This window comes from Lepidochelys kempii, chromosome 2 (genome assembly GCF_965140265.1).
Source record: "Lepidochelys kempii isolate rLepKem1 chromosome 2, rLepKem1.hap2, whole genome shotgun sequence".
Taxonomy (NCBI): domain Eukaryota; kingdom Metazoa; phylum Chordata; order Testudines; family Cheloniidae; genus Lepidochelys; species Lepidochelys kempii.
Genome location: NC_133257.1, coordinates 231687201 through 231713401, shown reverse-complemented (window position 1 = coordinate 231713401; position 26201 = coordinate 231687201). Strand labels below are relative to the sequence as shown.

Below are 26201 nucleotides of genomic sequence, written 5' to 3'. Positions count from 1 at the left end.
GTGAGGACAAAGTCACAAAGTTCAGCCACCAGGTTTGCCAGGGGATACTGTTCTGAGACTGTTGGTTCTCTTTATTTTAGCCTGCCTGAGAAAGAAAGAGCACAAGAAGAATTGTTCACTAGCATTCTTGCTATATTTTATTTGGGAAAAGGAAAAGCTTCCAAGGTAATGTGGCTACAGATTGGCTGAACTGAGAACTTTATTGTACTTTGGCTTTGAAAAGGGGAGGAGAGAACAGACTGCAAGTTTCCCAGGGATTTTTGTTGTGTTTGTACAGCACCTAGCACAACAGGGTCCTGGTCCATAGCTAGAGCTCCTTGATGCTACCTCAATATATATAAATAAATAACAGTGTTGGGAAAACAGGACATTTAGCTGTCCAGTCTTGAGGGCCTCAGACTGGAACTCGGAGAGCTGGGCCGGATGGAGTCCTCCTCTTCCCTCAGGTGCCTCAATTACAAAGAGATTTCCATCCCTTCTGTTGCAGCAAATGGAGCACAGCAACTCATTTAAACAGCCTTGGTACTGCAGTCAGAATTCATCTGTGCCCTCCTTGCAGGGCAAATAAAATTTCCTTTTTGGTTGGGTATTGATTTGAATGGGGAGTGTTAAGGATGCGAGATATTGGAGGATTTGCTAATAGGCTGTAAAATGCTTGATTATCAGCCAGATTGTCTTTTTGAAATGAAATGATTAGTTATACTTTTGTTAGGATATGCCAGAGGCATTTGGGTATGAGGGCATTGTAACTAATGAAGTATAACTAATTAAAGCAGTGATGGGTGAAAACCAAAAATATAGAATTTTGGTTTGCTTTAGCAGACAAATGTTTGGTATATGATATGATCCTCTCTGAGCCCGAATTGGCATGGAAATCATGTAAAACAAGGCATTTTAACAGTATTTCTGATCCTTTCTTTTTTCAGCTGGGCTAGAACTACAAGGAGAATAGCTTTTTGTGCAGTATTTTAGGACTTCATCATCTGGACTCATTTGAAATTAGGTATAGAAACATTTTTTAAAGTTAATGAACTTTTTTCATAACACTAAGTACCGGTTAAAAGTTCGAAGAGGAGGTTTGGACTGATCCTTAACTATATTTTCCCATCCCTAAAACTGACCCTAATTCCTGGGCCAGTAATTCCCATTATGAATCCTGCCTCCACCGACTGGTGGAGAGGAATCTGAAATCTCTACGTAGCTTGAGTGGCAGGAGAAAATTCTGGATCCCCTCCATGACAAGCCTTTTTCTTTACATCTCATTTGCCAGACAGTTTTGAAGACAGCAAGGTTTTTTTGCAATCAGCAGCTGGCAGTGCAGCTATCAATGGGCAGTGGATACTAGTGGGAAGTTTCTTCTGCACTAAACTGGGGATGAGCATGATCATATTTTATTCAAATGTTCAAAAATATTCTTGGATCCATAGAAAGTCTCTTAGTTAATGAGGGCTCACTATTTAAAAACAAATAAAAACCTCAACTGAATTAGAGCTGCTAGAAATGCTTTATTGCTTAGAGCTCCCAACCAGCTAAATTATGATTGCTTCCATTTAGAACATGTTGCCCCAGGAAACCTAAAGTAATTAAAGTGAGGCTGGAGAAGTAATAATGCAGTGAGAGAGAGAGAAAGAAAGAGAAAGGAAAAGTCTGTAGCAGCAAAGCAATCTTTTTAAAAGGGTGAATATAAGAAAAGTGTAACTTCAGGTGTGACAGACTTCTTTATCTTCCAGTTGAGTAGTCTTTGAACAAAGACAAATAAGGGCAAAATCAAAACAAAAGCTGGCACAGAACTGTGTAATCTTTCACTCAAGAACTTTATATATCTGTCAACTGCCTTTTTGTTCTCTGTTTTGGACCCTTTGCAGAGTTCTGCATAAAAAGCAAATCACACCTGTAACTCAGATTATCTAGAACACTGCTCCTGTGCCATTTGCAGAGTAGAATCTTCAGATTTTACTGTAAAAGAAGTGGCCACTAGGAAAATACATTCACAAGGAGGTGCTGCTGCTAGGGAAGATCCTGAATAAACTAAAAGATGGATTCCTTCCTCTCTTCCTGACCTCATCACTACATTCTCGTATAGACTCTCTAACCAGCTACGCAGCTCTACTGCTGGTTTACTCTTGTTTCTTCACCAACCCAGGTTGGCAAGATTCATAAAGAAAGGCCTCTTCTCAAGATGGTCCAAGACCAGTGGAGAAAGAAGAGGGTATCTGAGTGTCCTGCCAGTCTACACCCGTCAGCAGCAGTGCCTAAAGGCCAGCAGCAGATCACAATACAACTCAGGTACCATCTTCTGTCTGTCCAGGAGGCCACAATTGCCAGCTGTGACTCTCTCTGTCCCAAGTTCAGCAAGAGATTATATTACACTTTGGATTTTGAGGGTGAGTGAACAGGGAACAAGACACGGAGGCAGGAAGGGGACAAATATGGAATCATAGATAGAATAGTGAGTGTACAATGGAATTAAGGGACTGGGTGGGAGATGCAGATATTGAATGCAGGACATGGGATTGGGATTTCTGGCTGGGGAAGGAGAAAGAGATTGACTTTTCAAATTGGGTAGGGCATTTGAGGCAGGGGCAAGATGGAATGGGGAGGTGGAATATGGAACTTTGGAGGGTTACCCTACGGAGGGGTGAAAAGTGTAAATGGGGGGAAGAGAACAAAGAGAATTTTTGTTGGAAGGGAACAGTTCTTCAGATCCTGAATATGAAAAATGACCCTCAATAAGTAATTGTATTAAATTGAGATGGGAAAAGGGATGCAATGTGATAAGAAGGAAAAAAAAAACACTGAAAAGTCCAGCTTCCCCCCTGCAACTGACTTCATCTGTGTGAGTCAGAGGTCGTTAACACTTAACAGGCTGCAGCTCAATCTTTACCTTTAGCTCAGTCTACTTCTGCCTGTTGTCCCCGTATAACATTGCCATATGAGTCACAGTATTGTGCTGATAGGTGCACCTGATGTCTGCTTCTTGTGAATTTTCTTTCTGATACAACCTATGTGTCAGATCATGGTGATGTCGATTCTGATTGCTGGTTTTCTGGTATACTCTGCTTGCTACTCATGTGGTTCTTCCTATTGAGATATTTGTTGTGTAGCTATTGTTTGTATTGTACAGTCAGATATTAGGTACCATGTGTTATGTCTGTACTTTTCTCCTGTAGGTGTTTCAATGTGATATGACCATGACTTTGGACCTGTTGCTGTTACCCTTGCTGGTTGCCAATTTTGTATTGTTTTAACATGTAGTGGATCTCAATGATGGAACACAGATAGTGGCTTAGCTGTCTGGTTACAGTATTTCTTCTGTCTTTCCTGTAGCTGCTTTAATCTGGTGTGAGCCTTCTGAGGTATTTTGGGTTACAGAAATGCATGTGAGGATGGAAGAGTTGTTTCCAACATCCTCCCCATCAGCAACTGTGAAGGACAGTATTCTATACCTGACAGTGGTGTTAGAGTAACAGCCGTGTTAGTCTGTATTCGCAAAAAGAAAAGGAGTACTTGTGGCATCCTAGAGACTAACCAATTTATTTGAGCATAAGCTTTCGTGAGCTACAGGAGAGTAACCAGCAGGAAAGTGGGGTGGGAGGAGGTATTTTTTCATGCTTTGTGTGTATATAAAAAGATCTTCTACACTTTCCACAGTATGCATCCGATGAAGTGAGCTGTAGCTCACGAAAGCTTATGCTCAAATAAATCGGTTAGTCTGTAAGGTGCCACAAGTACTCCTTTTCTTTTTGTCAGTGGTGTGTTTCTCAGTTCCAAAATAGCTAAGTAGGGATCAATATCTGATGCAGCCATTTTTTGAAACACTGTATTTTATCATCTGAATGGTTCTCTCAGCCATTCTATTAGATTGCGGGTCTCCAGGACTGCAGTGAGCAAGTTTCACTCCCCTGGGTCTCATAAAGTTCTCATTTCTCTGTTTGCAAATGAAATATAGTGACTCACTAACTTTTTAGGGATGCCATGTCTTGCCAATACAGCTTTCAGTTTAGCAATAATAGAACATGCTACTTGTCTGGCAGATGCAGAACTTCTGAAAATATGGAAAAGTAGTCCACTAGGAGTAGATATGTGTGTCTGCTGTAGTCACTAATATCTGCAGCGATGGCCGATCAGGAATATCTGATCAGGAATATCTGCAGCCATGGCAGATCAGGAATCTCACAAGACCATAATGGTTCTTTCTGGTTACTCAGCCTACATTCCTGAAATACTTTGTCCATCCTTCTATAAGTTGTTCTATATTTTGTGTCAGACCTGGCCTTCTCCGCTCTTGCTTTTGTTCAGTGAATGCCTTGATGTGACTCATTTAAGCAGTTAAGCATTTTCTGTGTTGTCCTGTTAGGAATAATTATCCTGTCACCAGCGATTAACAACCCTTGTTGTAATGAAAGAGAGTCTTTCACAGAACAATATGGCTGCTGTCTGAGATTCATTTGTCTCCTCTGCAGGGCCAACTCTTATGTACAATATCCCGTAAAACTTGCATTACAGGATCTTTCTGTGTGTCCTCCTTCAGTCTAACAAATCTGTGCTGAGTGTAGAAGTCGCCTCAACTGCATAGACAACCTTTTCGTCAGCGATTTCATTATCTGTTTCCGTAGTATATTCCACTGCCACTCTCAATAATGTCTGCAAAGGATATTTCTTTACCAGGGGTTTCTGTGTCTTTGAGATCATATTTCTGCAACTGAAGTAGCATGCACTGTAGCCTTGCAGGTGCTTTTCTTCAAGGTTTGGAGACTATTGCTTCCAATGATTTATGATCAGAGTGTACCTCAGCCTGTACTCTATATATGTACTGATGAAATTTCTTTATGGCAAACACAATTGCCAGTAGTTCATTCTTGATTTGTCAGCGCTCATGATGCATATGAAGAAGGGCCTTTGTCTTGCCATAGACAAGCTCCTAAACCACTTTTGGATGTGTCTGCTTGAATAGTGACTGGCTTGTTGGGCTCATAGAGACTGAGTACCAGAACATTACGGAGCACTATCTTTAGCTGTTCCATTGCCTTGTCTTGTTCCCATGATCATTGCCAAGTTATGTTCTCACATAGGAATTGTCTCAGTGAAGCAAGTCAAAGGTGCTTCACCTGGCATGTACTGTGCAAGGAATCTCATCACCCCCAGGCTTCTCTGTAATGCTTTTTTGTCCTGTGGTCCTGGAGGTCTCATGTTAGCTGTGGTGTTCATGTTCAACCTGACTGTCATCTGGCCTAATTTCTTGTGATGAGAGAATGTGTCCCATGTATTTGATTTATTTTACCAGAAACTGGATTTTATCTGGGTTAAACTTGATATTCTCTTCATGAGCCTTTGCCACACTTTATTTAGTATCTGATCATGTTCTGCCTGAGTTGATTCTGCTATTATCATGTTGTCTGCTATTATATGGATGCCTGCAATATCTCCAGATATTTCATTATTCTTTTGTTGAAACTCTTCACTAGCTGACTTTATTCCAAAAGGTGGATGGAGAAAATTGTATCTTCCCTCGGCTGTATTCAAAGTGCACAGTTCAGATGACTCCTAATCCAATGTGACATGTTGAATTAATTTGGAAAGGATATATGGGCTGAAGGTGTTAACATAACTTAGTTACTGTTTAATATTAAACAATGTCCAGGATGTAGTACACAGAGAGTTCAGCCTGCTTAGTACCCGGCAAACATTCCATTAAATAATTTTAACCTTGTCTTAAATACAGAAAAGAATGAAAAACAGTTAAAGTATTTGACATGTAAAGCATTAATCAAGGTGTCCATTTTAATAACATCTCTTGTTCTCTTTTCTTTTGGCTGAAGAGAGTTTTTGTAAGGAACCCCCCCCCCCCGTTGTTTGACAGTCTCTTAGATGTTATCAAAGATGGCAATAACTGTCCTTTTGGGGAAAAGAGAAGAGGTTAATTGAGATGGGTTGGAGCTGTTGTTGTTAAAGTCCAATCCCGTTTCATCCCAGGTGGTCTTTGGGATTCAGCTGGAGCCAGTAGAGGTGGAGATGTCATCTGGGTCCCTCTCTCTGGCCGGATCTGATCAGGAAATCTCTCAAGGTCAAGATGATGAAGGCCTGGAGGTACAGGAGATGGTGGGGGTGTAGCCCTGATGGTGAAGCTCACTCCAGTACCCAATTTTTCTTCTCAAAGCCTTTCATTAAGGATTCACCAAGGGAATCGTGGGTGGAACAGCCCATCCCCTCATTATTTTGTCCACCAATTAGGCCTGGTTTCTGACACACCAGTTTTGAGTCACTGATTTCTAATTTCACCTTCTCCTTGTTTATGAGGCTTGATCTTAACACAGTCCTTGAGTTATATCAGTTGGACTTTTGTTTGGACTAATTCAGTCTATCTCCCTTTTGTACCTTTTCCCATCAACATTTGTTGTTATAGGTTATTGTAACATCTTATGAACTTACCCTAACTGTGAGTTCAACTCTAAAAAGTCAGTGTAAATTTGTAGGCCCAATTATCACAACACTCGCCAATATCCATCTTTCTCATCTGAAATAGTGGATATGCTTTTATCAGATAGTTAGCATTGAACAGCTGGGGATGGAGTAATTCTGTCCCAGTATAGCCTTATTAAGGTCTTTGGGATCCAAACACATCCTAATCGTGCCATTTTTCTTTTCAATTAAGACAAGATGGTAATCCATGGTGTGGGTCAGTTCACTTTGTGTATGGCCCTTTTCTAATAGCCTGAATGCATCTCTGAGTCTGTCTGTCACTGCAAAGGGGATATTTCTGCAGGTGTGTATGATGGGGTGACTGATGGGTCTGTATTTATGTGATGCTTCTCATGGAACTCTCTTAGTTCTCTAAGGTCTTTTGGGTATTGTGCAATCAATTTTTCTTTCATGCTGGGTGCTTTGGTGGGAAACATGCCTATTCTGTGTATTAGGTAGCTGCGTGCAAGCTTCTTTGCCTAACTGTGATGTTGTAATGCCTTAGTGATGAAGAACTGAAGACTGACCTTAGCCTTGGCCATTGTTGCTGTTAGCGTGACTTCTCTTTCAGAGTCTATTCTGGAATTGCCATACGCTGTGCAACATTAGATGGCTTTATTCTGATGGGACCTGGTATCTTTTTCAAAAGGTGAACTGATAAAACATTAGCTTCATTTCCTGTATTATGCAGGTCCATTCTTTATATTCAGTGAATGTATTCACTTCTGAGTGTGTGTTATATAATTTCTATTACCCTGGGATTCTATATCTACAAGGGATTAATCACGTTCTAGTTCAGCCAGAGATTTGTGGCTGTGTCTTTTGGGTATGTTTGTTGCTCTGCACATAGAAGAATAGTGATTTAATTGTCCACACTTGTGACGTTACTGTAAAGGCTGGGCAGACTCTGGGTGGGTGTGTCTTACCACACAGCTTGTGCATTGTTTCTTTGTGTGAGTTGTTGGTGAGTTTGCTTTGCTGTGATTCTCATGTGACTGGGTCTTGTCCGTACTTTTGAGTAAAAGCCTGTATAAATTTGTCAGAATGTGGTCCAGACTTGACCTCTATTTGTGTCTTTATGGCTTGAGAGGGTCTGCAAATGTCTATTGCTTTTACAAGCCCAAATCAGTCTCCCTCAACAACCTTTCCTTTAGTCCTTTATCAGTGACACTGAACACAGTGTTGTCTCTGAGCATGTCATTTTTAATATTTCCAAACTCACGTCTTACTTTTTGTCTCTGTGACATACTTGTCTATCTTCTCTTCTCCTAGGTGTAGGTGAGACCAGAACAGGTATCATTTGAACATCACATTATTCTTAGGGTTAAATAGTTCCTAAGCATTGTAAAGACCTGACCCTAAATGGGACCATTTTCAGTTGGCAGCTGTAAGAATGTGTTATGCACTTCCAGAGTCTCCTCTCCCACTATGTGCAATAAAATGGCTTCTTTTATGTCCTCCTCTTTTTTACAGGCTCCTGAGGCTGTCATATAGATGTGGAGTCATTGTCCCCCTCTCCTCCAATTTTCAGCAATATAACCAAGGAAAGATGAAGGTGGTGGCTTGCAACCCTTTATGTTCATTTTTTCTTATTAAAAAAACCTGTTTTCTCTTTTACTGTGTTAGTTTTGGTTTCATTTGTGTGTACTGACTATGTTCTGGGTCTCAGTACTCTGTACTTTTTGGTTGGCTCCTGGTGGTCTATAGCTTGCAGTTTCTTCCTCTATGCAGCAGTTTGCACTATTTTCTAATCCACTATGTTCCTGACAAAAGCAGCCACTTCTTGCTTCATGCACAATGTGGTCACTTCTGACATGTCGTGCTTTCTAGCAGAGTCAGGCACCATGAGTATGTTGCAGCTTCTCTAGTTCAGGAGCCAGAGTGAGACCAGGGATATAAAGTTTAGACCACAACTCTCTTTATTAGTTTATTAGTTACATAAGACGGCTTCAGCCATAGTTATACCTTGTTTGTGTTTTTTATCAGCAAACATTTGTGTAATCGCTCTTTCTGGTATGAATGTTTTGGAGACAGCCAAAGTCAAAACTTCAAGAACAAATATTTGTGGAAACCAAATTTTAAATATGCAAGTAAAAGTATTTGCATTGACAGACTGGTGCTCATCCAATTCGGAGAACAAGTACAATACCTTGTGACTTACTTGACCAACCACAACTAACCAGCCTAACTCAATAGCTATGAATACTGACTATTCACAGAGGTCTATTCATCATCAAGGCATGTTTTTAATAAAGAATAAACCAGAAATTGCTATCTGCCTGAAAATATTCCGTAACCAGGAAACCTTTTGGAAAAATCAGAGAACAGTCAGAAAATGGTACTGTACCACTAGAGTTATCTTATTTCTTAAATTATCATCATTTGAAAAGACAACTATGCCTGTTTAACTAGAGATTTTTTTTCTTGAGTTAACACGTTTGACTCCCTGTGAAGTGAATTGGAGTTATGGAAGTGAACTAAGACAGAAGACAATCTATAGATTTCAGGGGGTTTAAACAGGGACTGTGGGGTATTACAATTAGTCACGAGTACAAAAATATATCACTTAAAAAACCCTCTGGTGTGACCCTCCTCACAATACCGGGTAATTCCAACATTCAGTTAAAGTTCTTAAATGATTCTTGAGAGAATAAGTTTGTTGACATAAAAAATCTAGGACAAGCACTTGACCATGTGAGCATATCAGAGCTCATCGGAAGTCATTCTAATAATAGCCTTTGCCTGAACTGCACCTTTCAGAAAAAAGCTGCACTTTGTATTTCTAGATTTAGCAAATCTCACAAAAGTGAGAACATACTGCACCATCAAAACTTAAAGTACAAACCAGCATGTGGCTTATCTCCCCAGAGACTGGTTTTATCATCACTGACAATAGAGGCAGTGTTTTAAACACAGTGTGATACAAGTAATTCGCACATGGGCTGTGTTTCCTAGATGCTGTCTGAACAATTCTGGGTCACTATTAGAGCTCTGAACAGTGGAAAAAATTATTCCAGAACATTTTCATACAAATCTGTATCTTTTTTTTTATTTTGCCATATCCAATCCATATTGGTTATTTACCAACAAACACTCATGACAAACTGTTTTTCATTCGCATAAATGTTTAAGGAATGGCTGAACTTCATGGAAATACCATTATTTGCATGCAAACAATGGTGTACATGTGTGAATAAAGGTACTTGCTATTTGAGCTGAAAATCTCCATAGACGTTAGTGGCTGAAAAAGAGGTAGTACGGTATCTTGCATATACTTTTTCTTTTGATATTGTATTGTATGATACAGTACACTGACATAATAAATAGTATTGTAGGGCTTTTGGATGTAAGCCTTTTTTTTTGCACAGTTTAAATCACAAAGCTTTTGTAGTAGAAGTTCAAGATCATAAATTCTCAAAGAGCGAGGCAGCATGGTAAATTTGTTATGTTGCTGAGATAGTTTATGAAGAGAGTAAAGATAAAAGAACAAACCATTTACTTTTTAAAATAATTGTGAGTTACTTCTGTGCTCATAAAACTATTCCATCCCAAGCCAAAACCTTGTCTGATTGCTTTCATCCTGGAGAGAATTGTTACAGTGCAGCAGTGATAAATCCCTCTCAACTAGGGTTCAAAATAAAACCCTAACAGGCCTTCAATTATATTGATACTGTCGGGGGCTGCTATAATTACGGATTTATTCAAAAGTTAGTTTTAGGGCAGAATTGTCCTCAGAGATCCACATGACAAATATCTTTATTCAGATATTCTTCTCTTCCCATATGGGTGGAAATTTTTTGATGGCAATGGGAAATCCACACACATAGGGAAAGCCAAAGGACTAAATCAAAATCTGCCACATGGATCAGAAAGGAGAAATTTCCCCTTTACCTCCTACCACCCAGTTTTCTTCTCCAATGCAGAGACACACTGTCCTGTATTGTGGTCAGACTAAAAGTTTGTTTTCCATTCTACATTCTGATGGATGTTGTAAAATGGGAATAGTACTGTGCTTTTCTTTAAAAAAAAAATCCATGCAGTGGTATCTGAGATCTCACAGTTTTTCTCTATATTCTTCACAGGAATATATTCTTAACTGTGGGTTTTTAGATACCAAGGTTGCAATGACTAGAAAATGCTGACTTTTAAAATGATGATCTCTTTAAATACTTTTTACTGGCTCCTTCAGTTATTTTGGAACATATTAGTATCACAAGATAAACTCACCATTGTAAAATGGTAAACACCTCATTTCTGATTGTGTTTCACAGTGTTTGTATAATCACATACCTGCATCCATACATTCCAGGGTGAAAGAAATATCGTCAAGAGCAACTTCTGTGAGCTCATTCCCTCCCACCTCAATTTCAAATGTGACTCTGAAAGGACTGTTGCTAGAGAGAACCACATTTGCATATGTCCACCTGCTTCCTTTATTTCCACTTGAAGACCACATCAGAATATCCATTCCATGTTCTTCAGCAGTGTACACCTATTGACAACGAAACCCAGGAAATAAAATGTAATCAGCATGAAACTGCAGAGAAGTACAGCTAGTTAGGTCAACCGAACAAAGTTTGAGGGCTCAGCCGACTGGCTATGTAATATGGAGCCTTTCTGCTGTGGTTCATTACTTGGTTGGTAATGACTGAATCTTGTGGAGTGGCCATGGTGGTCTCAATCCAGGTTCTAGCAAACAAGAGTTCACATAACAGAAAATGCGGCCAGAAGTTATTAATTGGGAAACCCTGCTGCCAGCCTCGGACAGCATAGAAGCTGATCCAAAATCCATTTACGTCAAAGGAAATACTCAGCATAGAGGTTCAATTGACCTCTCAAATCCTTAAGCTGGTCCCTCTCTGTCTGAAATGAGGTGTGAGAGTATGTGAAGCTTTTAGATGTATAAACAGAGGACTGCAGCACCCAGTGGTTTCAATCTGGCATCTGTTACAAACACTTACAAAAAAATGCACCCAGTGATGCAATTTGCACTGCACTCAGCGATGGCAAATTGGCTCGTATAAACTTAGTGATAAATGTCAGTGTAAAACAAAATCAAATATTAAAACAAATTACATGGAATGAATTTGCAGCAAAACAAAGCTACTGAACCAGTGCCACTCAAACACAACAGAAGAGTTCAATAAGTCTTGATATACTGTGATTTTTTTAAAGCAATTTTACTCCATCAGCTGACCAGCAGGAGGCACTGAAGTATTATATTTTTGGCATCTCAGATTGCCAGAAATTGTGTGTATCACCTTTGGGACTGATATTCCACCACTCCAGAGTTCATTTCCCAACCTAGGGTCCCTGATATGGCAATGAAATATAAAGAAAAGCAAAAGAATGAGAGCCAAGAAAATTCTGGGCTTAAATCCAGGTTGATTAATTGTGTAACGTTCAATAAGTCACTTGACCTTCATGTCCCCCAACCAATTCAGTTGGATAATTGAGTTAAAAACCAACCAGGAACTTAAACCAGATACTTTCTTTGAGCTTTACTGCATAAGAATATTGAGACAAAATGTTATCAAAGCAGATATCTAGTGAAACAGAGTCAGTCGCTGCTTCCAGCAGCTCTCTGCAGGTGTCTACGTTTTAGTCATCTTTAGATCAATGAAAAGCTGGCTGAAGAATGGAAGTAAATATCCATGTTAGGGGCATGCTTCAATGAGATTGAAATGGGCAGAACCAGTGGTAACTCCCACCTGCTTAGAAGCCTCTACATAGGGGAGAAACGACTCCTTCATGCAGCTGTTCTTGTCAAGCATCAGTTGAAAAAGTCAGGTACTCACTGAAGGTGAAAGAGTGCTCGGTGGAAGGATCTTAGAGCTTTTCTCTGAGGTCAATTTAAGAAAAGAAATTATAACCAATAGGGTGAAAAATGATGTGGTGTTATTCCCTGAGGAACAGACTTCACACTCATAGATTCAGCAATCGGTTCACTGGATAGGTTTGCCACCCCCACTGTCATGACAGAGTATGTCAATGAATATCTTTCATTTCTAGCAACGGACTGATTTGACTAGAACAAAAGAGACACCAAACAAAACTGAAGTGCATGTGTGTATTATTTCTTATATAAAAATATACACACACGCACGTCTTCATGAATACATGAGGGTAACTAAATATAAAAAGGCTTCTATGACAAAGAATTCTTCTGAAGGGGGAGGGGGGGAAAGGCCCACTTGGGTAGCGAGGGATGACCAGAAGGCAAAAAATGTATTGGTTGTTCCCCATTGCATTTCTGGGATTTAGTCATTTATCTTTTTCCCAGGACTGTACTTTCTAATTGTCAGACTAAGTATATTTCTACATCTAGGGCTAAAGGGAATTTTTAATGATCAGGTATTTTTATACTTTCAGTTTCTTTATAGTTTTTGTTTGTAACCTCTTTCTTCTTCCAGCTACCTCTTTCTAAATTTCAGTTTGTTGACAGGCAGGATATGTACTAACTTTCAGAACAACAATGCAAATTCTGCTCCTTGGCTGATATAATCATAGAAATATAAGGCTTGAAGGGACCTCCAGAGGTCATCTAGTCCAACCCTCAGTGCTGAGGCATGAACAAGTAAATCTAGACCATCCATCACAGGTGTTGGTCTAGCCTGTTTTTAAAAACTTCCAAGATGCGGATTCCACAACGTCCCTTGGAAGCCTATTCCAGAGCTTAACTACCCTCATAGTTAGAATGTTTTTCGCAATATCTAACCTAAATCTCCCTTGCTCAAGCCCATTACGTCTTGTCCTACCTTCAGTGGACATGGAGAACAATTGATTACAGTCCTTTTTATAGTAGCCCTTAACATATGTGAAGACTAATCAGGTCCCCCATCAGTCTTCTTTTCTCAAGACTAAACATGCCCATTTTTTTTCCCCTTATAGGTCAGGTTTTCTAAACCTTTCTTCATTTTTGTTGATTTCTTCTGAACTCTCTTCCATTTGTCCACATATTCCCTAAAATATGGCATCCAGAATTGGACACAATATTCCAACTGAGGCCTCACCAGTGCTGAGTCTAACAGGACAATCACTTCCCTTGTTGTACATACAACTCTCCTGTTAATACACCCCACAATGAAGTTAGCCTTTTTTACAGCTGCATCACATTGTTTATTCTCAATTTTGTAGTTATACATTTGATTTTTCCTTCCTATGAGAAGTACTTTCCGCTTGTCTTTATTGAATTTCATCTTGTTGAATTCAGACCAATACTCCAATTTGTCAAGGTCATTTTAAATTCTAATCCTGTTCTCCAAAGTGCTTACATCCTCTCCCTACTTGGTATCATCTGCAAATTTTATAAGTGTACTCTCCACTCCATTATTCAAGCCATTAATGAAAATATTGAATAGTACCAGACCTAGGACTGATCCCTGCAGGACCCACTACGGCATCCCTGTTTGACAGCAAATCACTGATAATTATTCTTTGAGGCTGGTCTTTCAATCAGTTGTGCACCCACCTTATAGTACTTTCATCTAGACCACATTTCACACTGCCCTTCTCCAATCTTCTGGGACCTCACACATCTCCAAGAGTTCTCAAAGATTATTGCTAATGGTTCTGAGATTGTTTCTGCTAGTTTCTTTGGTACCCTAGGATGAAATTCAACAGGTCCTCCCAACTTGAGTATATCTAACTTATCTAAATACTCTTTATTTTTCTTTAATATTCCTGTTCTTTCCCTACTTTGGTTTGTGTTCCTTCCCCCCTTGTTGATAATATTAATTATGTTGAGTATCTGGTCATCATTAACTTTTTCAGTGAAGACAAGCAAAATAGCATTAAACACCTAGATGTCGTCAATTATTCGCTCTCCTTCCTCGCTAACTAGAAAATCTACACTTTCTGTCATCTTACTCTTGCTTTTAATATATTTAAATAATCTTTTCTTATTGCCTTTTATGTACCTTCCTAGCTGTAACTCATTTTGTGAGTTAGCTTTTCTGATTTTGTTCCTATACACATGTTTTTCTTTTGTATTCCTCCTTAGCAATTTGTCCCTGTTTCTACTTTTTGTAGGTTTCTTTAATGACCTGAAAATCAAAAAGGGGTTCCTGGTGGATCCATATTGGCCTTTTACTATTCTTCACCTCAGTAGCCCAGCCAGCCTCTACCAACTCAGGATCTAGAATCCCAGTCTGTCTCTGAATTTTAACTTCTGCCTTCTGCTGCTTTCAGTTCTGGTGTGGACAAAAGTAATGTACTCTGGGACTCAGAACACAGACTTTATTTTTTGAGTTCTGGCTTTTAAATTTTAGTGGAGAAGTATCAGAGAGGTTTTTTGGTAAAAACTTCAGATAAGAAAAATCCTGCTTTGATGGACAATAAGTTTCTAATTCTACACATTTCATGTGTGGCTCACGACGGCATTCCTACAGCTTAAAACTGGTGGAATTCCACTGAAATCTATGGCGCAATGCTAATGTAAAGCTGGAGTAACCCAATGGGGAGCCAGATTCTATGTTTCTTAATGTTGAAATACCTGAATTTTCCTGAGGAAGGACAGTATACTGGGCAAGGCACTAAAATGGGATCTAGGAGATCTCTGTTGAATTCCCAGCTCTGCTACAGTTTTCCAGTTTGGCCTTGGACAAGTAATTTAATCTATCTGCCTCAGTTCCCCATCTGTAAAATGGTGGTAATAATACTTCCTTTCTCCAATCCTTTGTGTGTGTAGAATGTAACCTCTTCAGGGTAGGGACTGTCTCTTGTGATGCATTTGTATAATCCCCAGCACAACACGTCCCATTCTCACTTGAGACCTCTACAAAATACCATAACATATATAAATAATAATTGGAAAAGTTTTGATTCTGGTTTATTTCAGCAATTACTCAAGAGGTTCAGAAAAACGTGAACCTCAATTAGCACTCTGTTTCTTTAACTGCAATGTAGGTGTTATTCTCTCCAGAGTAAGTGGCTCCAATATGTCCATAGCGAGTGAAGAGGATAACTGACAGATTGCAATGTTGCATTCTTTGCCAGAGCCTCCCTCCACAATAAGAACCAAATGTGTCTTGCGGTTCAAGAGCTAGATGCAGTCTCAGTCTTTATACTCAGTGTACACAGACAGCACAAGGATGGGGTTTGAATGTGATCCCTACAGAGGGATGCACAGAGCACAAACACTGCTTAAGGCTAATGCTGACAGTCATTAGCCTCTGTAGAGAAGGGAAGTGGAGGAGGGACAGAGCAGTAGTCCTCCCATTCCATACCACCCAGCTGAGATGGACTCATACAGGGAGGAGCACAGATAGCACCCAGTACAGAAGAGACACTTTGGCCCATGTTTCCCAGACCCCCAGGAGGAATTATGCTTGCATAGTGCTCAGTGCCTCAAGAGACTCTAGCCCTTCTGCATACAGTGAGTTGTGCCATAAAGGGCACACACTAGCCCTGTGTGTCCACTGCTGATTATTTAACAAATGGAGGGATGAAAGGGGATCAGACTGTTGCCACTATAAACCTGGATAGTGAAAGTACAGTTCCCTAACTACCAGGTTTGGGAAAGGTCAGGCTGTCACTGTGCTTCTGAGAAGTCAGTCATAATAATTTAATTATTGGCAGTTTCTGGTTTGCATCATTATTTAAAATAAGAAACAAACCACATGTCCAACACTAACTCATAAGTATCATATGTGTTTATTCTCCACTCCATGCTGACATTATTTCTAGGCGGTTTCATAAAAATGCCCATCTCACCTAAATCATCATGGACAATAAACCAAGTGAGATAAATCAAGTTGCAAAATATTCCTTATGAAATGCTTGAAACTGAAGATGTCTATTAATAGATAGTACATTGGGGTTTTTTTAAGGACTCTACCATTTGTAGATCTGTGAGATGAATGTGTCAGTGAGGCTCTGCTCTGTGATTCTTAGTTCTTCTGCAAAGTGCCTTTGCATCTGGTTCATTTGTATTCTGGTGTGGGAACTGAATTCTTTAGCAAATCCCATTTCTTTGTTTTACAGTTTTGACTCAGTTTTAATTCTCTGAAGCGTGTGCTGCCTGGCAGTGGTTTGCTAATTCTTTTTTCACCAACTATAAATTTTTGGGAGAGGGGCACATACTTTTGAAAGTCAAGTGAATGTAAAGTGCTACTCTTACTTTTGGCGCCAGCTGCTGCACACAAGGCTCTTCCATGCCTTCTTGATGGCTTTTAAATATATATATTTTTAAATAACATATTATCTTACCTGATTGATCTTACCTGACTAACAGTTGTCATGATGGAAGGGTCTGTATTAATTACGTGATTTTCTGTATATCTGAGAACCTGGCAGATCTATAGGTTGCATAGCAAGAAGTGTGCTCTTAGGTGACTATGAACTAATTTTATAATCTCTGATTATTCCCACCATATGCACTGTATTCTCCAGTCATGGAACTAGGAGAACCCGAGTTTTGTGAAAGGCAACCACACATGTTCATTTTATTGTGAGCCACAACCCAGTTTTAATTGAGAAAGACACCTGTTGACTTTAATAGAGAATGATGACATGTCGTTTTGTACCACATCCTTGCAAGTTCATGTCTTCAGACTACACATGTCTTTTGTTCCATTGTAACTGGTAGAATACCTTTCCTCCCCATGCTGAATCAACATGATTTAAAGCAGTGCCTCCTGCCAGACTGCGAGAAGTGGGACCACTAAAACACTAATACAAGATGTGCCAGTATACAGAGTGAACAAGAATGGCAGAAACTGATATAACATTATATTTGGGGTTCACAGTGGGAATTGGATTCAGGTTCTGCCCTTCTGAAGGCCTAGCCTCTTCCTTACTTCCCTGAATATAATGTAGTGTAGAACATCTGATTTGCCAAAGTAAGCACATGAATTAATTAAGCAAAGTTCGCTGATTACATTGTCCACCACCCACTATAACATTGAAAATACATTGTAAAAAGTGGTTATCCAATGTCTGTTAATTTTTTAAAATAATAATAGTAATGCAAAACCCACTGGTCATTTTTAGTGAATTTACTGTATCCTGGTTCATAGCAACCTCTGCTAATATTAATTGCCTGAACAAGCCAGAAGTTGAAATATTGAAACTACTATCTTAATTTAGTTTTAACTCTCCATGGTATAACAATGTGTGGAAGAAAAGCTGAAGAGGAAGAAAGTTGAATAGTGAAACTGTAATTGCTTTACTCCTCTCCATACAGATAGACTCATATGGAGCACAAAGGACTGAAGAAAAAACTTTAAAAGAGAAGCCAACTGTTTTATGAGAGATTGTGCTTAATATGTTGGTTTATCCAAGTTCTCTCCTGCTCTGCATAAACTTGGGTAAATAGCTATCCAAATCTACAAAGAAATGCATTGTTTTTATTTGCACGGATAAAGTAACGTAATTTAACTGAATTGACCTGAAACTACTCCAGTGAACAGAGAAATTGCCCTACTAGCTTAGACCAGTGGTCTGTCTAGTCCAGAATTATTTCTCTCTCAATGTCTACTACCACATATTTAAGAGGAAGATGAAAGAAACCTCATACTGGACAATTATGGAACAACTTGCTTAGACTGAGATACCTGTAACCCATCTGAAGGTCTAGGCCTCTTCCTTGCTTCCCTGAATGTAACATACTGTAGAACTCCTGGTAGTTGAAGATAGCAGTTGGCTAATACACTGAAGTATGAGGGCTCATCTCCCTTATAAATGTTTTATCCTATCTAATGCAATTACCTTTATAAACATCTAATTAATAATTTTTAATACTACCTAAGTTCTTCTCAGTGAAATGAAATATTTTGGCAATAAGTTCCACAAGTTAACTATGCATTCTGTAAAAATGTGTCTGTTTTCAATTTTCCCTTTTCACTTCCATTGAATTTTCTTGTACTATAAAGGGGTAAATAGGATCACCCAGTGTGCCTCTCTTTACCATTCACTATTTTGTATGCCTCTAACAAATCTCCTCTCTAAACCACAGTCCCAGTCTTTTAAATCTGTCTTCTTCTGGAGTATCTCCATGACTTGAGTCACTTTAAACTCCCATCTCTGGACTATATCCTATGAGACAGAGTAATCAGAACAGAGCAGAACATTTCAGGTGGTGGATGTACCGTCAACTCTCATAATAGCATTATAATATTCTCTCTCATTTTGCAGACATCCTAAGATGGTTTGCTTTTTTTTACCTCTACTGCAAACTGAGCAGAGGTTTTCACTTAGCTGTTCACAGTGATTGTTTGACTTTTTTCCCTGAGTGATTACAGTTAATATCCTTTGCCTCTTAAAAAAAAAAAGCTTGCTGCTGAATCAGGTCACCTATTAGATGGCACGAGGGAAGGACACAATCAAGGATACATTGTCTTCAGTGTGCAACTTTTTCAGGAGAAAGAAAATATGTGTATAATTTCTGGCGGACTAGTTCTGTCTGTTATGAATTTTACTGTTATGTGCTCCCACATGAAAGGCCTAATCCTGAAGGAGATCAAGCACACAACCGTACTCCTGTGTAGGAGTAAGAGTTCATGTTTATGGATCCCTTTGTAGAATTGTGGCCTAAAAGTTTAACTAATGTAGTTTAATAAATGATCACAGAAATGCAAGTTTTATGTGGCCACCTGCTACCTGACTCACAGGCCAAATATTTTGACATACAAATTACTTCTAAGGGCTTGTCTTCACTACCAGGGTAAGTCAATCTAAGTTATGCTACTCCAGCTACGTGAATGATGTAGCTGGAGTCGACGTACTTAGGTCGACTTACCCCAGTGTCTTGACTGGTGCTGCATCGATGGGAGACACTCCCCCTTATCAAATTATCTTACTCTTCTTGGGGAGCTGGGGTACCGGAGTTGACTGGAGAGGGCTCTGCCATCGATTTAGTGGGTCTTCACTAGACCTGCTAAATCGACACCCGCTGCATTGTTGATCTCCCCGGTAATGAAGACAAGCCCTAAACATTTAGTAATGCTTACATGACTGAAAACTTCAGTCCAACAGAAGTTCTCTATAAAAATAAAAGTAAAATCTGGGGCTTGCACACTGTAATGGTCAGGAGACATATAATTAAACAAACCCCAGCCTAAAAATGTAAAATCAAAATACTTGAATAAAATATTCAGAAGTAAACACTATTTGCCTTTTACCTTAATATAATCTGGATATTCACAAAGCACAGAAATTGCTGACCTTTATCTACAACTCTTTTTCTCAATTAACTTTACTAAGCAAAACATAAAGGAGTGTGTGTGTGTGTGTGTGCACACACACACGTGTAAGTGGTAAAATAAGAAGGCGGCATTTGATGATGGAGAGCAGAAGTTTACAAAGTTGTTCAGAATTACAGAACTGTAACATTTCTGTAAAAGAATTTCTTAGAAGTTCAAGCTGAATATCTGAAACTAGTATCCCTGGAGACTGTACAGCTTTGAGAAATGTTTTTGTTTAATGCTTGGTATAAATGTTCAGTTGAATGCACTGATTTTTAATTATTTGATGCTTCTACTGATTGGGTATTACATAGTATACTGTGGGTTATTATTATTTATTATTTGGTGGCGCCTAGAGGCCCCAATTGAAATCAGCACCCCAATACCTATACATTGTGAATAAACATAGTAAGAGACAGTCCTCTGCCCTGAAGAGCTAACAGTCTAAATAAGACAGTAAAAAGGTGGAAAAATGAAGCAGTATAATTCCTATTCTACAGATCTGGAACCAAGACATAGAGACATGAAGGCCCAGATCCTCAAAGGAATATTGATTTCAAGGGAAGTTAGGAACCCAAATACCTTTGGGTCTAAGTGACTTGCTCAAGGTCAAAAGGAAGGTGGTGCCAGAATGAATCAGTTTTAGAACACTGGCCTGCTGCCTTCCAGATTCCAAGTCAACATGACCATCTTTCCTCCTTCTAACACATGTTTTAGACAGCTAAATTAATCTGTTTTGAATTTTGTTTCATGTCACATGTAGTATGACTGACATAATCTCTATTTTCACATTTCCAAACTGGCATAAACACACAAACACAAATCCGGCTTGGGTCAGTAAACACATTACTATCTGAGACGTTATTTGTTCAGTGGGTTATGTGAAATGAGCTGATGGTCACAAGCCAGTTTATAGACACATGACAACTAGCATTTTTGTAAGCTGGCTCAGCAGAGAGGGCAAAAAGACTACCCCATTACCCTTAGAGGTAGGAGCATTAGGTAGGCTTGAAAAAGGCTGCCAAGACATTTTCATGGAAGCCTGCACTATCACTCTCCACCTTGCATCTGTTCTGTGAGTAAATAGTTTATGTCCAGAGCTTTCAATCTACTACCCTTCACGAGCATTAACATTCATAGCTTTAAAACAATGTTTTTCTTTTTAACTGTGTATAGCACATTTCAGGATTAGTGTGTTATATAACCTGGAAATAGCACTTACTGTATGTTGAGGATAGAAGCATGCAAAGCAGAAAAGTGTTGCTGTTCAGTAAGATTGGTTGCAATGACCGGACGAGTCTCTGACAGTGAGACTCACATATGTACTAATGGCATTTCCAGAGAAATTCGGACTAAAGCAGAGTTGTCAGTGTTGATCTTGTCAATACAGAAAGATTGGGTAAAGAACCGGCAACCAAGCCGAGATTAAACAAAGCTAATATAATGTTTGAAATTTAAACCATTCAAAACACGAGAAACACAAATATTGATATCAGCTATTTAAATAGAAATACTTTTTCTCTTACCTTTAAAATTCCTGTTTGCTTGGAATCACAGAGCCAGAACCAGAACCGGACTCTACACACTCCAAGGCTGGCTGGGAACAATTTTGTAGTAATTATCCTTGCTCTATTTCCTTCCTGCTGGGCAGATGAGTTGACATACAAAAAATGTTGTCCATTACCTTAAAATGAATGAAAGTGTTCTTTGAATACTACTTCACACTTAAGAGCATAAGCCATGATAGATAAGTAGATAGGTAGCTAGCTAGATAGTGAGAGCAATAATGTATCTTATCAGACCCAAATATATATTTACACATAGGCCAAGGGTCTGATAACAGATGTATATATTATTAACACATACATATTTTACAAATTTATTCCTTAAACCCTCCTAAAGCCACTTTTGCTATTCAGCCACTACCTTGGCCCTAGCTCTGTTGCAAACAAAAGACATTACTAGAGGTGGACTGAACACATTGGGGATGTTCAGATCTGAATGCAAATTCATCTCTAAAAGAACCACTTTTTTCTAAAAAAGGTTTGAGATAGTGATGTCTATCTATGAAAGTCATTGTTCTTTTGAAAGGGTTTTGCTAGTACTAGAATTAACAATAGCTCCAAGTTATGTTACCTGTACGTTCTTCATGGAAGCAGGGGAAACTTGAAGGTTATTGAACTGTCTCAGGGTGACTGTCTGCTTTAAATGAAGTAGGTCCAGCTCCCTTATGCCAGAACAGGTGCTCCCAGTTTGGCCAATTAAGAGGATGGGGCAGAACTGGGGGTTATAAAGAACGAGGGTGTTAGTTGAGGAACAGGGAGTGCCCTGTGAGGGGCTGCCAGCATCCCCTGCGAGGGGAGGCAGTAGGAACCTGCTGGGGGAAAAGACCTCCAGGAGAAAGCCCTGGGAAGTGGTGCTCAGTTAAAATAGCCTGGAAGAAGTCCTGAAGTAGGTCCTGAATCAGGAGGGACTGAAAGGGACAAAGGGGAAAGTCCTATGGGTGGGCTAAGGAACTGTTTTTTGTGAGGTTTTTGCCTGTGTTTGGAACATAAAACTGCCTGGAAAAGAAACTCTTGGTGTGGCAGTGGGTCCTTCATGGGCTGGAGACAAGCAGCACCTTACATTGACATAATTCACTAAAAGACTTAAATCTTTACCATTAAACCAGAGATGTAGCACAGTACATTAACAGCTCTGTGGAATATGAATAACACAACCCATTGCCTGGTTTTAAATAGGTCTGATTCCTTTTGAATGCACTTACTCTTTTTTTCTTTAGAGTGGCTTTCTCCCGTGACAAATCACTCTTACTCTCTTTACTAAAAGAGAGTATATTGATATTGATATATTGGTAATATTTGATCCTAGGATAACCTAATGGCAAACATCTCTCATTTTCATAGAATCATAGAAGATTAGGGTCGGAAGAGACCTCAGGAGGTCAGCTAGTCCAACCCCCTGCTCAAAGTGCTCGTAAGGTGTCAGTAATCACTACAGCTTTATTCCAAACACTTCACTTCCATACAAACATTGCTTCTAAAATATAGTGGCCACCACAGCAAAGCCAGTATTGCCGCCAGCTATCACACAATGGCATCTGATATGCCACAGTAGTCTCTTTTCTCCAGAATAGCATTGCACTAGCAGTGTAACTGGGCCTTAAAATGGAGTCCAGTTATAGTTAACCTCACTTTAGGACTTCTTTACAGAGTGGTGTAAAGGGCCTTAGCGTGATGGAGCACTCAGGCTGCTATCTCTTAGGGCTTCATTACCAGGGTGATTGACTGCAGAGCGCTCTCCAGTTTGGTACTCCAGCTCCCCAAGAAGAGTAAGGTAAGTCAACCAGAGAAGAATGTCTCCCATCAGTGCAGCGCAGTCAAGATACCAGAATAAGTCAACCTAAGCTACGTTGACTCCAGCTACGTTATTCATGCAGCTGGAGTAGTGTAACTTAGATTGACTTACCCTGGTAGTGAAGACAAGCCCTCAGGTGCCACTCACTATGTACTGTTGTCACTTTCCTTCACTTGACTTCTTAATATTGATTGTTGTAAAAAAATTCAATCAAAAGTCTAAAGGACTATTATAGAAATAAAATTCACTTTTGACTTTGGCACATGACAAGGTTGTTGTGAGCTTCACAGCGGTGTCAGCTCCTAAAAGACATGGAAATGACTTTGCACCAATCAGTAGCTACATTTTACATAAACATATTCATGAAATAACAGTAACACACAATGTGTAATTATACAACCTTCCAAGTACATTTTTTTTAAGCAACAAACACTTTTTGATCAAGCAAGCTCTCTTAAAATCCCATTTTCAAAACATTTACAATGGCTCAATTGCTCAGGTAAAACAAACTATCTTTGTTCTGGTGGTAGCAGTGAGGAAGATCAGGGTTATTCTCCTCTGGAGGATAAAATTCAGAATTTTTCAAATCAAGGAACACACGGAATACTCTTTCTTGTTTAAACATAATCAGCTACAAGCATATTCAGAATCACAATAGTAGTGTGTCCTGGCCCTTAATGGGCTCTTCTAAACCTTTTGGTACATAATTGGCTAACAAGTTGCAAAATCAAATTGATAGGTTCCCTGTGAGTATGGAGAAACTTCTAGGGCAATTACAAGTAGATTAATTTGGTCTAATTAAGACAGGCTTTTAGCAATTCAACAATAAGATTTTCCCTGGAATGAGGTCTTCACTATCCATGGTGGACAGTTTCTCCAGTGATGTCTTGTATCATTTCAACAGTCAGCAGTACACCACCATGCAGTAGTATCTATTTCTCAAACCACCACTCTCCCTACCTTAAAGGTGAGCTTGGGTCCCATCTGCCATGATGCCTCGCATTTGAACTCTTGCTGATGTGTGTGGTTGAATTTGCGGCCGTCCAAATTCCAGTTTAATATGTTCTGGGATTTGGAGTATTCCAAACTCCATTGTGCACCAGATAGTCCAACAATTCAAGTGTGAGGCATCATGCCAAGGTGAGGCGTAGGTGTAATGCAGCTGGCCTTGAAGATCATGGTTAAGGAAGGTGGAGCTCGGGTTCTTCAAAGACAATGGTGATAATAGAGGGTGGAGGAGTAGGCATGGAAGAAATATTGGAAGGAAGAATGAATAGTCTAGAGGGGGAGGCAAGACCCACGGAGAGGACCAGTGAATGGTAACATACACCTATTCCACTCCATCTCAGACCACACACACACACACTTGCCAAACCTTCCTAGATACCCTAGTGACAAGCATGCCCAACCAGTCCCTTTCTCTGGAAATCCCAAACCCTTCTGCAGCCTCATGACAACTCTGGTTTAACTCCTCCCTGCTAATTATTACTGTTATGATCATAGTGCCTAGAGAACCCAAATAAAGTTGAGGCCCCATTGTGCTAGCGTGCTGTACAAACACATATTAAGAAACAGACCCTGCCCCCAAAGAGCTACTGATGAATGCTGCTCTTTTCCTGTAATAGGATAACCGGGGTGGGACAAGAGAGCTGTGTTACAGCTTTAACAATTAGAATATACCAACGTGAATTCATTACTAAGATATCAGATTATGCCACTCATTGGCTCTGAGGAGTTTGGCTGATGGAACATCTAAATAAAGATCTATTTTGGTGTGATTTTTTAGCACAAAACTGTTTCTGGCAATTGATCTGGAATTTTTTTTTGTATTGTGGTAAATAATAAACCTTTTGAGAAAGTACAAATGAACACAGAGATATTTGCTCACTACTTGATTATTTCAAGAATCAGGCTCACATGGACTGGCGGCATAACATCAAAGGCTATTTGAAGTGAAGTGCATTTATTTTTACCCAAAATTGCACAAACCCTTAGTTCACTCATTCATAAAGTGAAATTGTCTACTGGATTTCAAAACTGTATACAACATGCCACTCTCACAGACCTGCAAATGATCACTTATTCAGAATGAGACATTCAGTTTGCACCTCAATCCTATGTAATTTCTGGCTGAAACACCACGAAAAGGGAGGTTTTGCAAATTGCAATGACTATCAGTGAAATGCTCTCAGTTTCTCTGTCTGTCTGTTGGAATATATATTTTATAAATAAATATAAAAATATAATTTTCTCAGATGATCTGCTTATGTTGGATTATCAGGGTGTGAGTGTTACACCTCAGTACTTTCAAGAGGTGCTAGATTTTAAACATTCTCAAGTAAAAAAGTTATTTCAAAGTTATTACAGTGACATGGATATGTTGTATTCTAAATCAAATGGAATGTTACTATATGTATCATACCCAGCAAAACAGAGACCCAACCTAGTTGGCTCCTTGGTACTATGACAATACAAATGATTAATAAAATCATCATTTTGCTCTGGCATTGGACTAAAGTGTTTGAGGTTGGAGTATATTTTTAATTGATTATCTGTCTTTTCTGAAGATTTATAAAGCAACGCCTCATGGATATGCTGGTGGAAAATCTGGGGAGGTTAGCTTATGAGAAGAGCAAAGCTAGATGTGTTAAGCAAACTGTTAATTTTGTTTTAATTCTATTTTCTCTTTTTAATCAGCCTTGTTTTTATTGAGATTACTGTTTGGATAATTTCATGCAGATGTCTGCTTGGGAACAAGGACCCCGTAATCTTCAGAGAGAGGTGCTGGAGGGTAAAGAGGTTCTGGAACCTGCACTCCCCTCTCAGTCTTGGTCAAGGCACACCAACTACCAGTCATGTTGTGTTGCCAACCGGCTGTAGCAGGCAGCCCTAAGAGGAGAATCTGAAAGACCGAGGAGGAGATGAAAGCTGGCAGACATGTTGGTCACAGGTACATGATGAAGACAATGGATATTACAATATTTTCATCACCTACTAATACTTGGTCTGCATTATTTGTTTTCTCCTTAAATCTTAGCATGACAGACTGTTGTCTTCATCATACCAGGTCATTGTATTCCATGTTAATATACTTTGTTCTGTGAGTAGTATCAAGGGTTACTTTGCTATCAGGAGCTGGGATTTGGGAGTTGGGACATGCTAATACAAAATGTATATGTCATGTATTTAAGCTCTTGACCA

At 39.3% G+C, this 26201-nt stretch overlaps 1 protein-coding gene across 1 annotated transcript in view; it reads right to left on the bottom strand.

Moving 5' to 3' along the window:
* The window catches only part of MALRD1 (MAM and LDL receptor class A domain containing 1), a 469130-nt gene that overhangs the window by 78276 nt on the left and 364653 nt on the right, over positions 1–26201 (bottom strand). The window contains exons 32-33 of the mRNA XM_073334183.1: positions 21170–21327; positions 10750–10951 (exon numbers count right to left, since the gene is read on the bottom strand). Coding sequence (XP_073190284.1) covers positions 10750–10951; positions 21170–21327 — 360 coding nt within the window. The remainder of the gene's footprint in view (positions 1–10749; positions 10952–21169; positions 21328–26201) is intronic.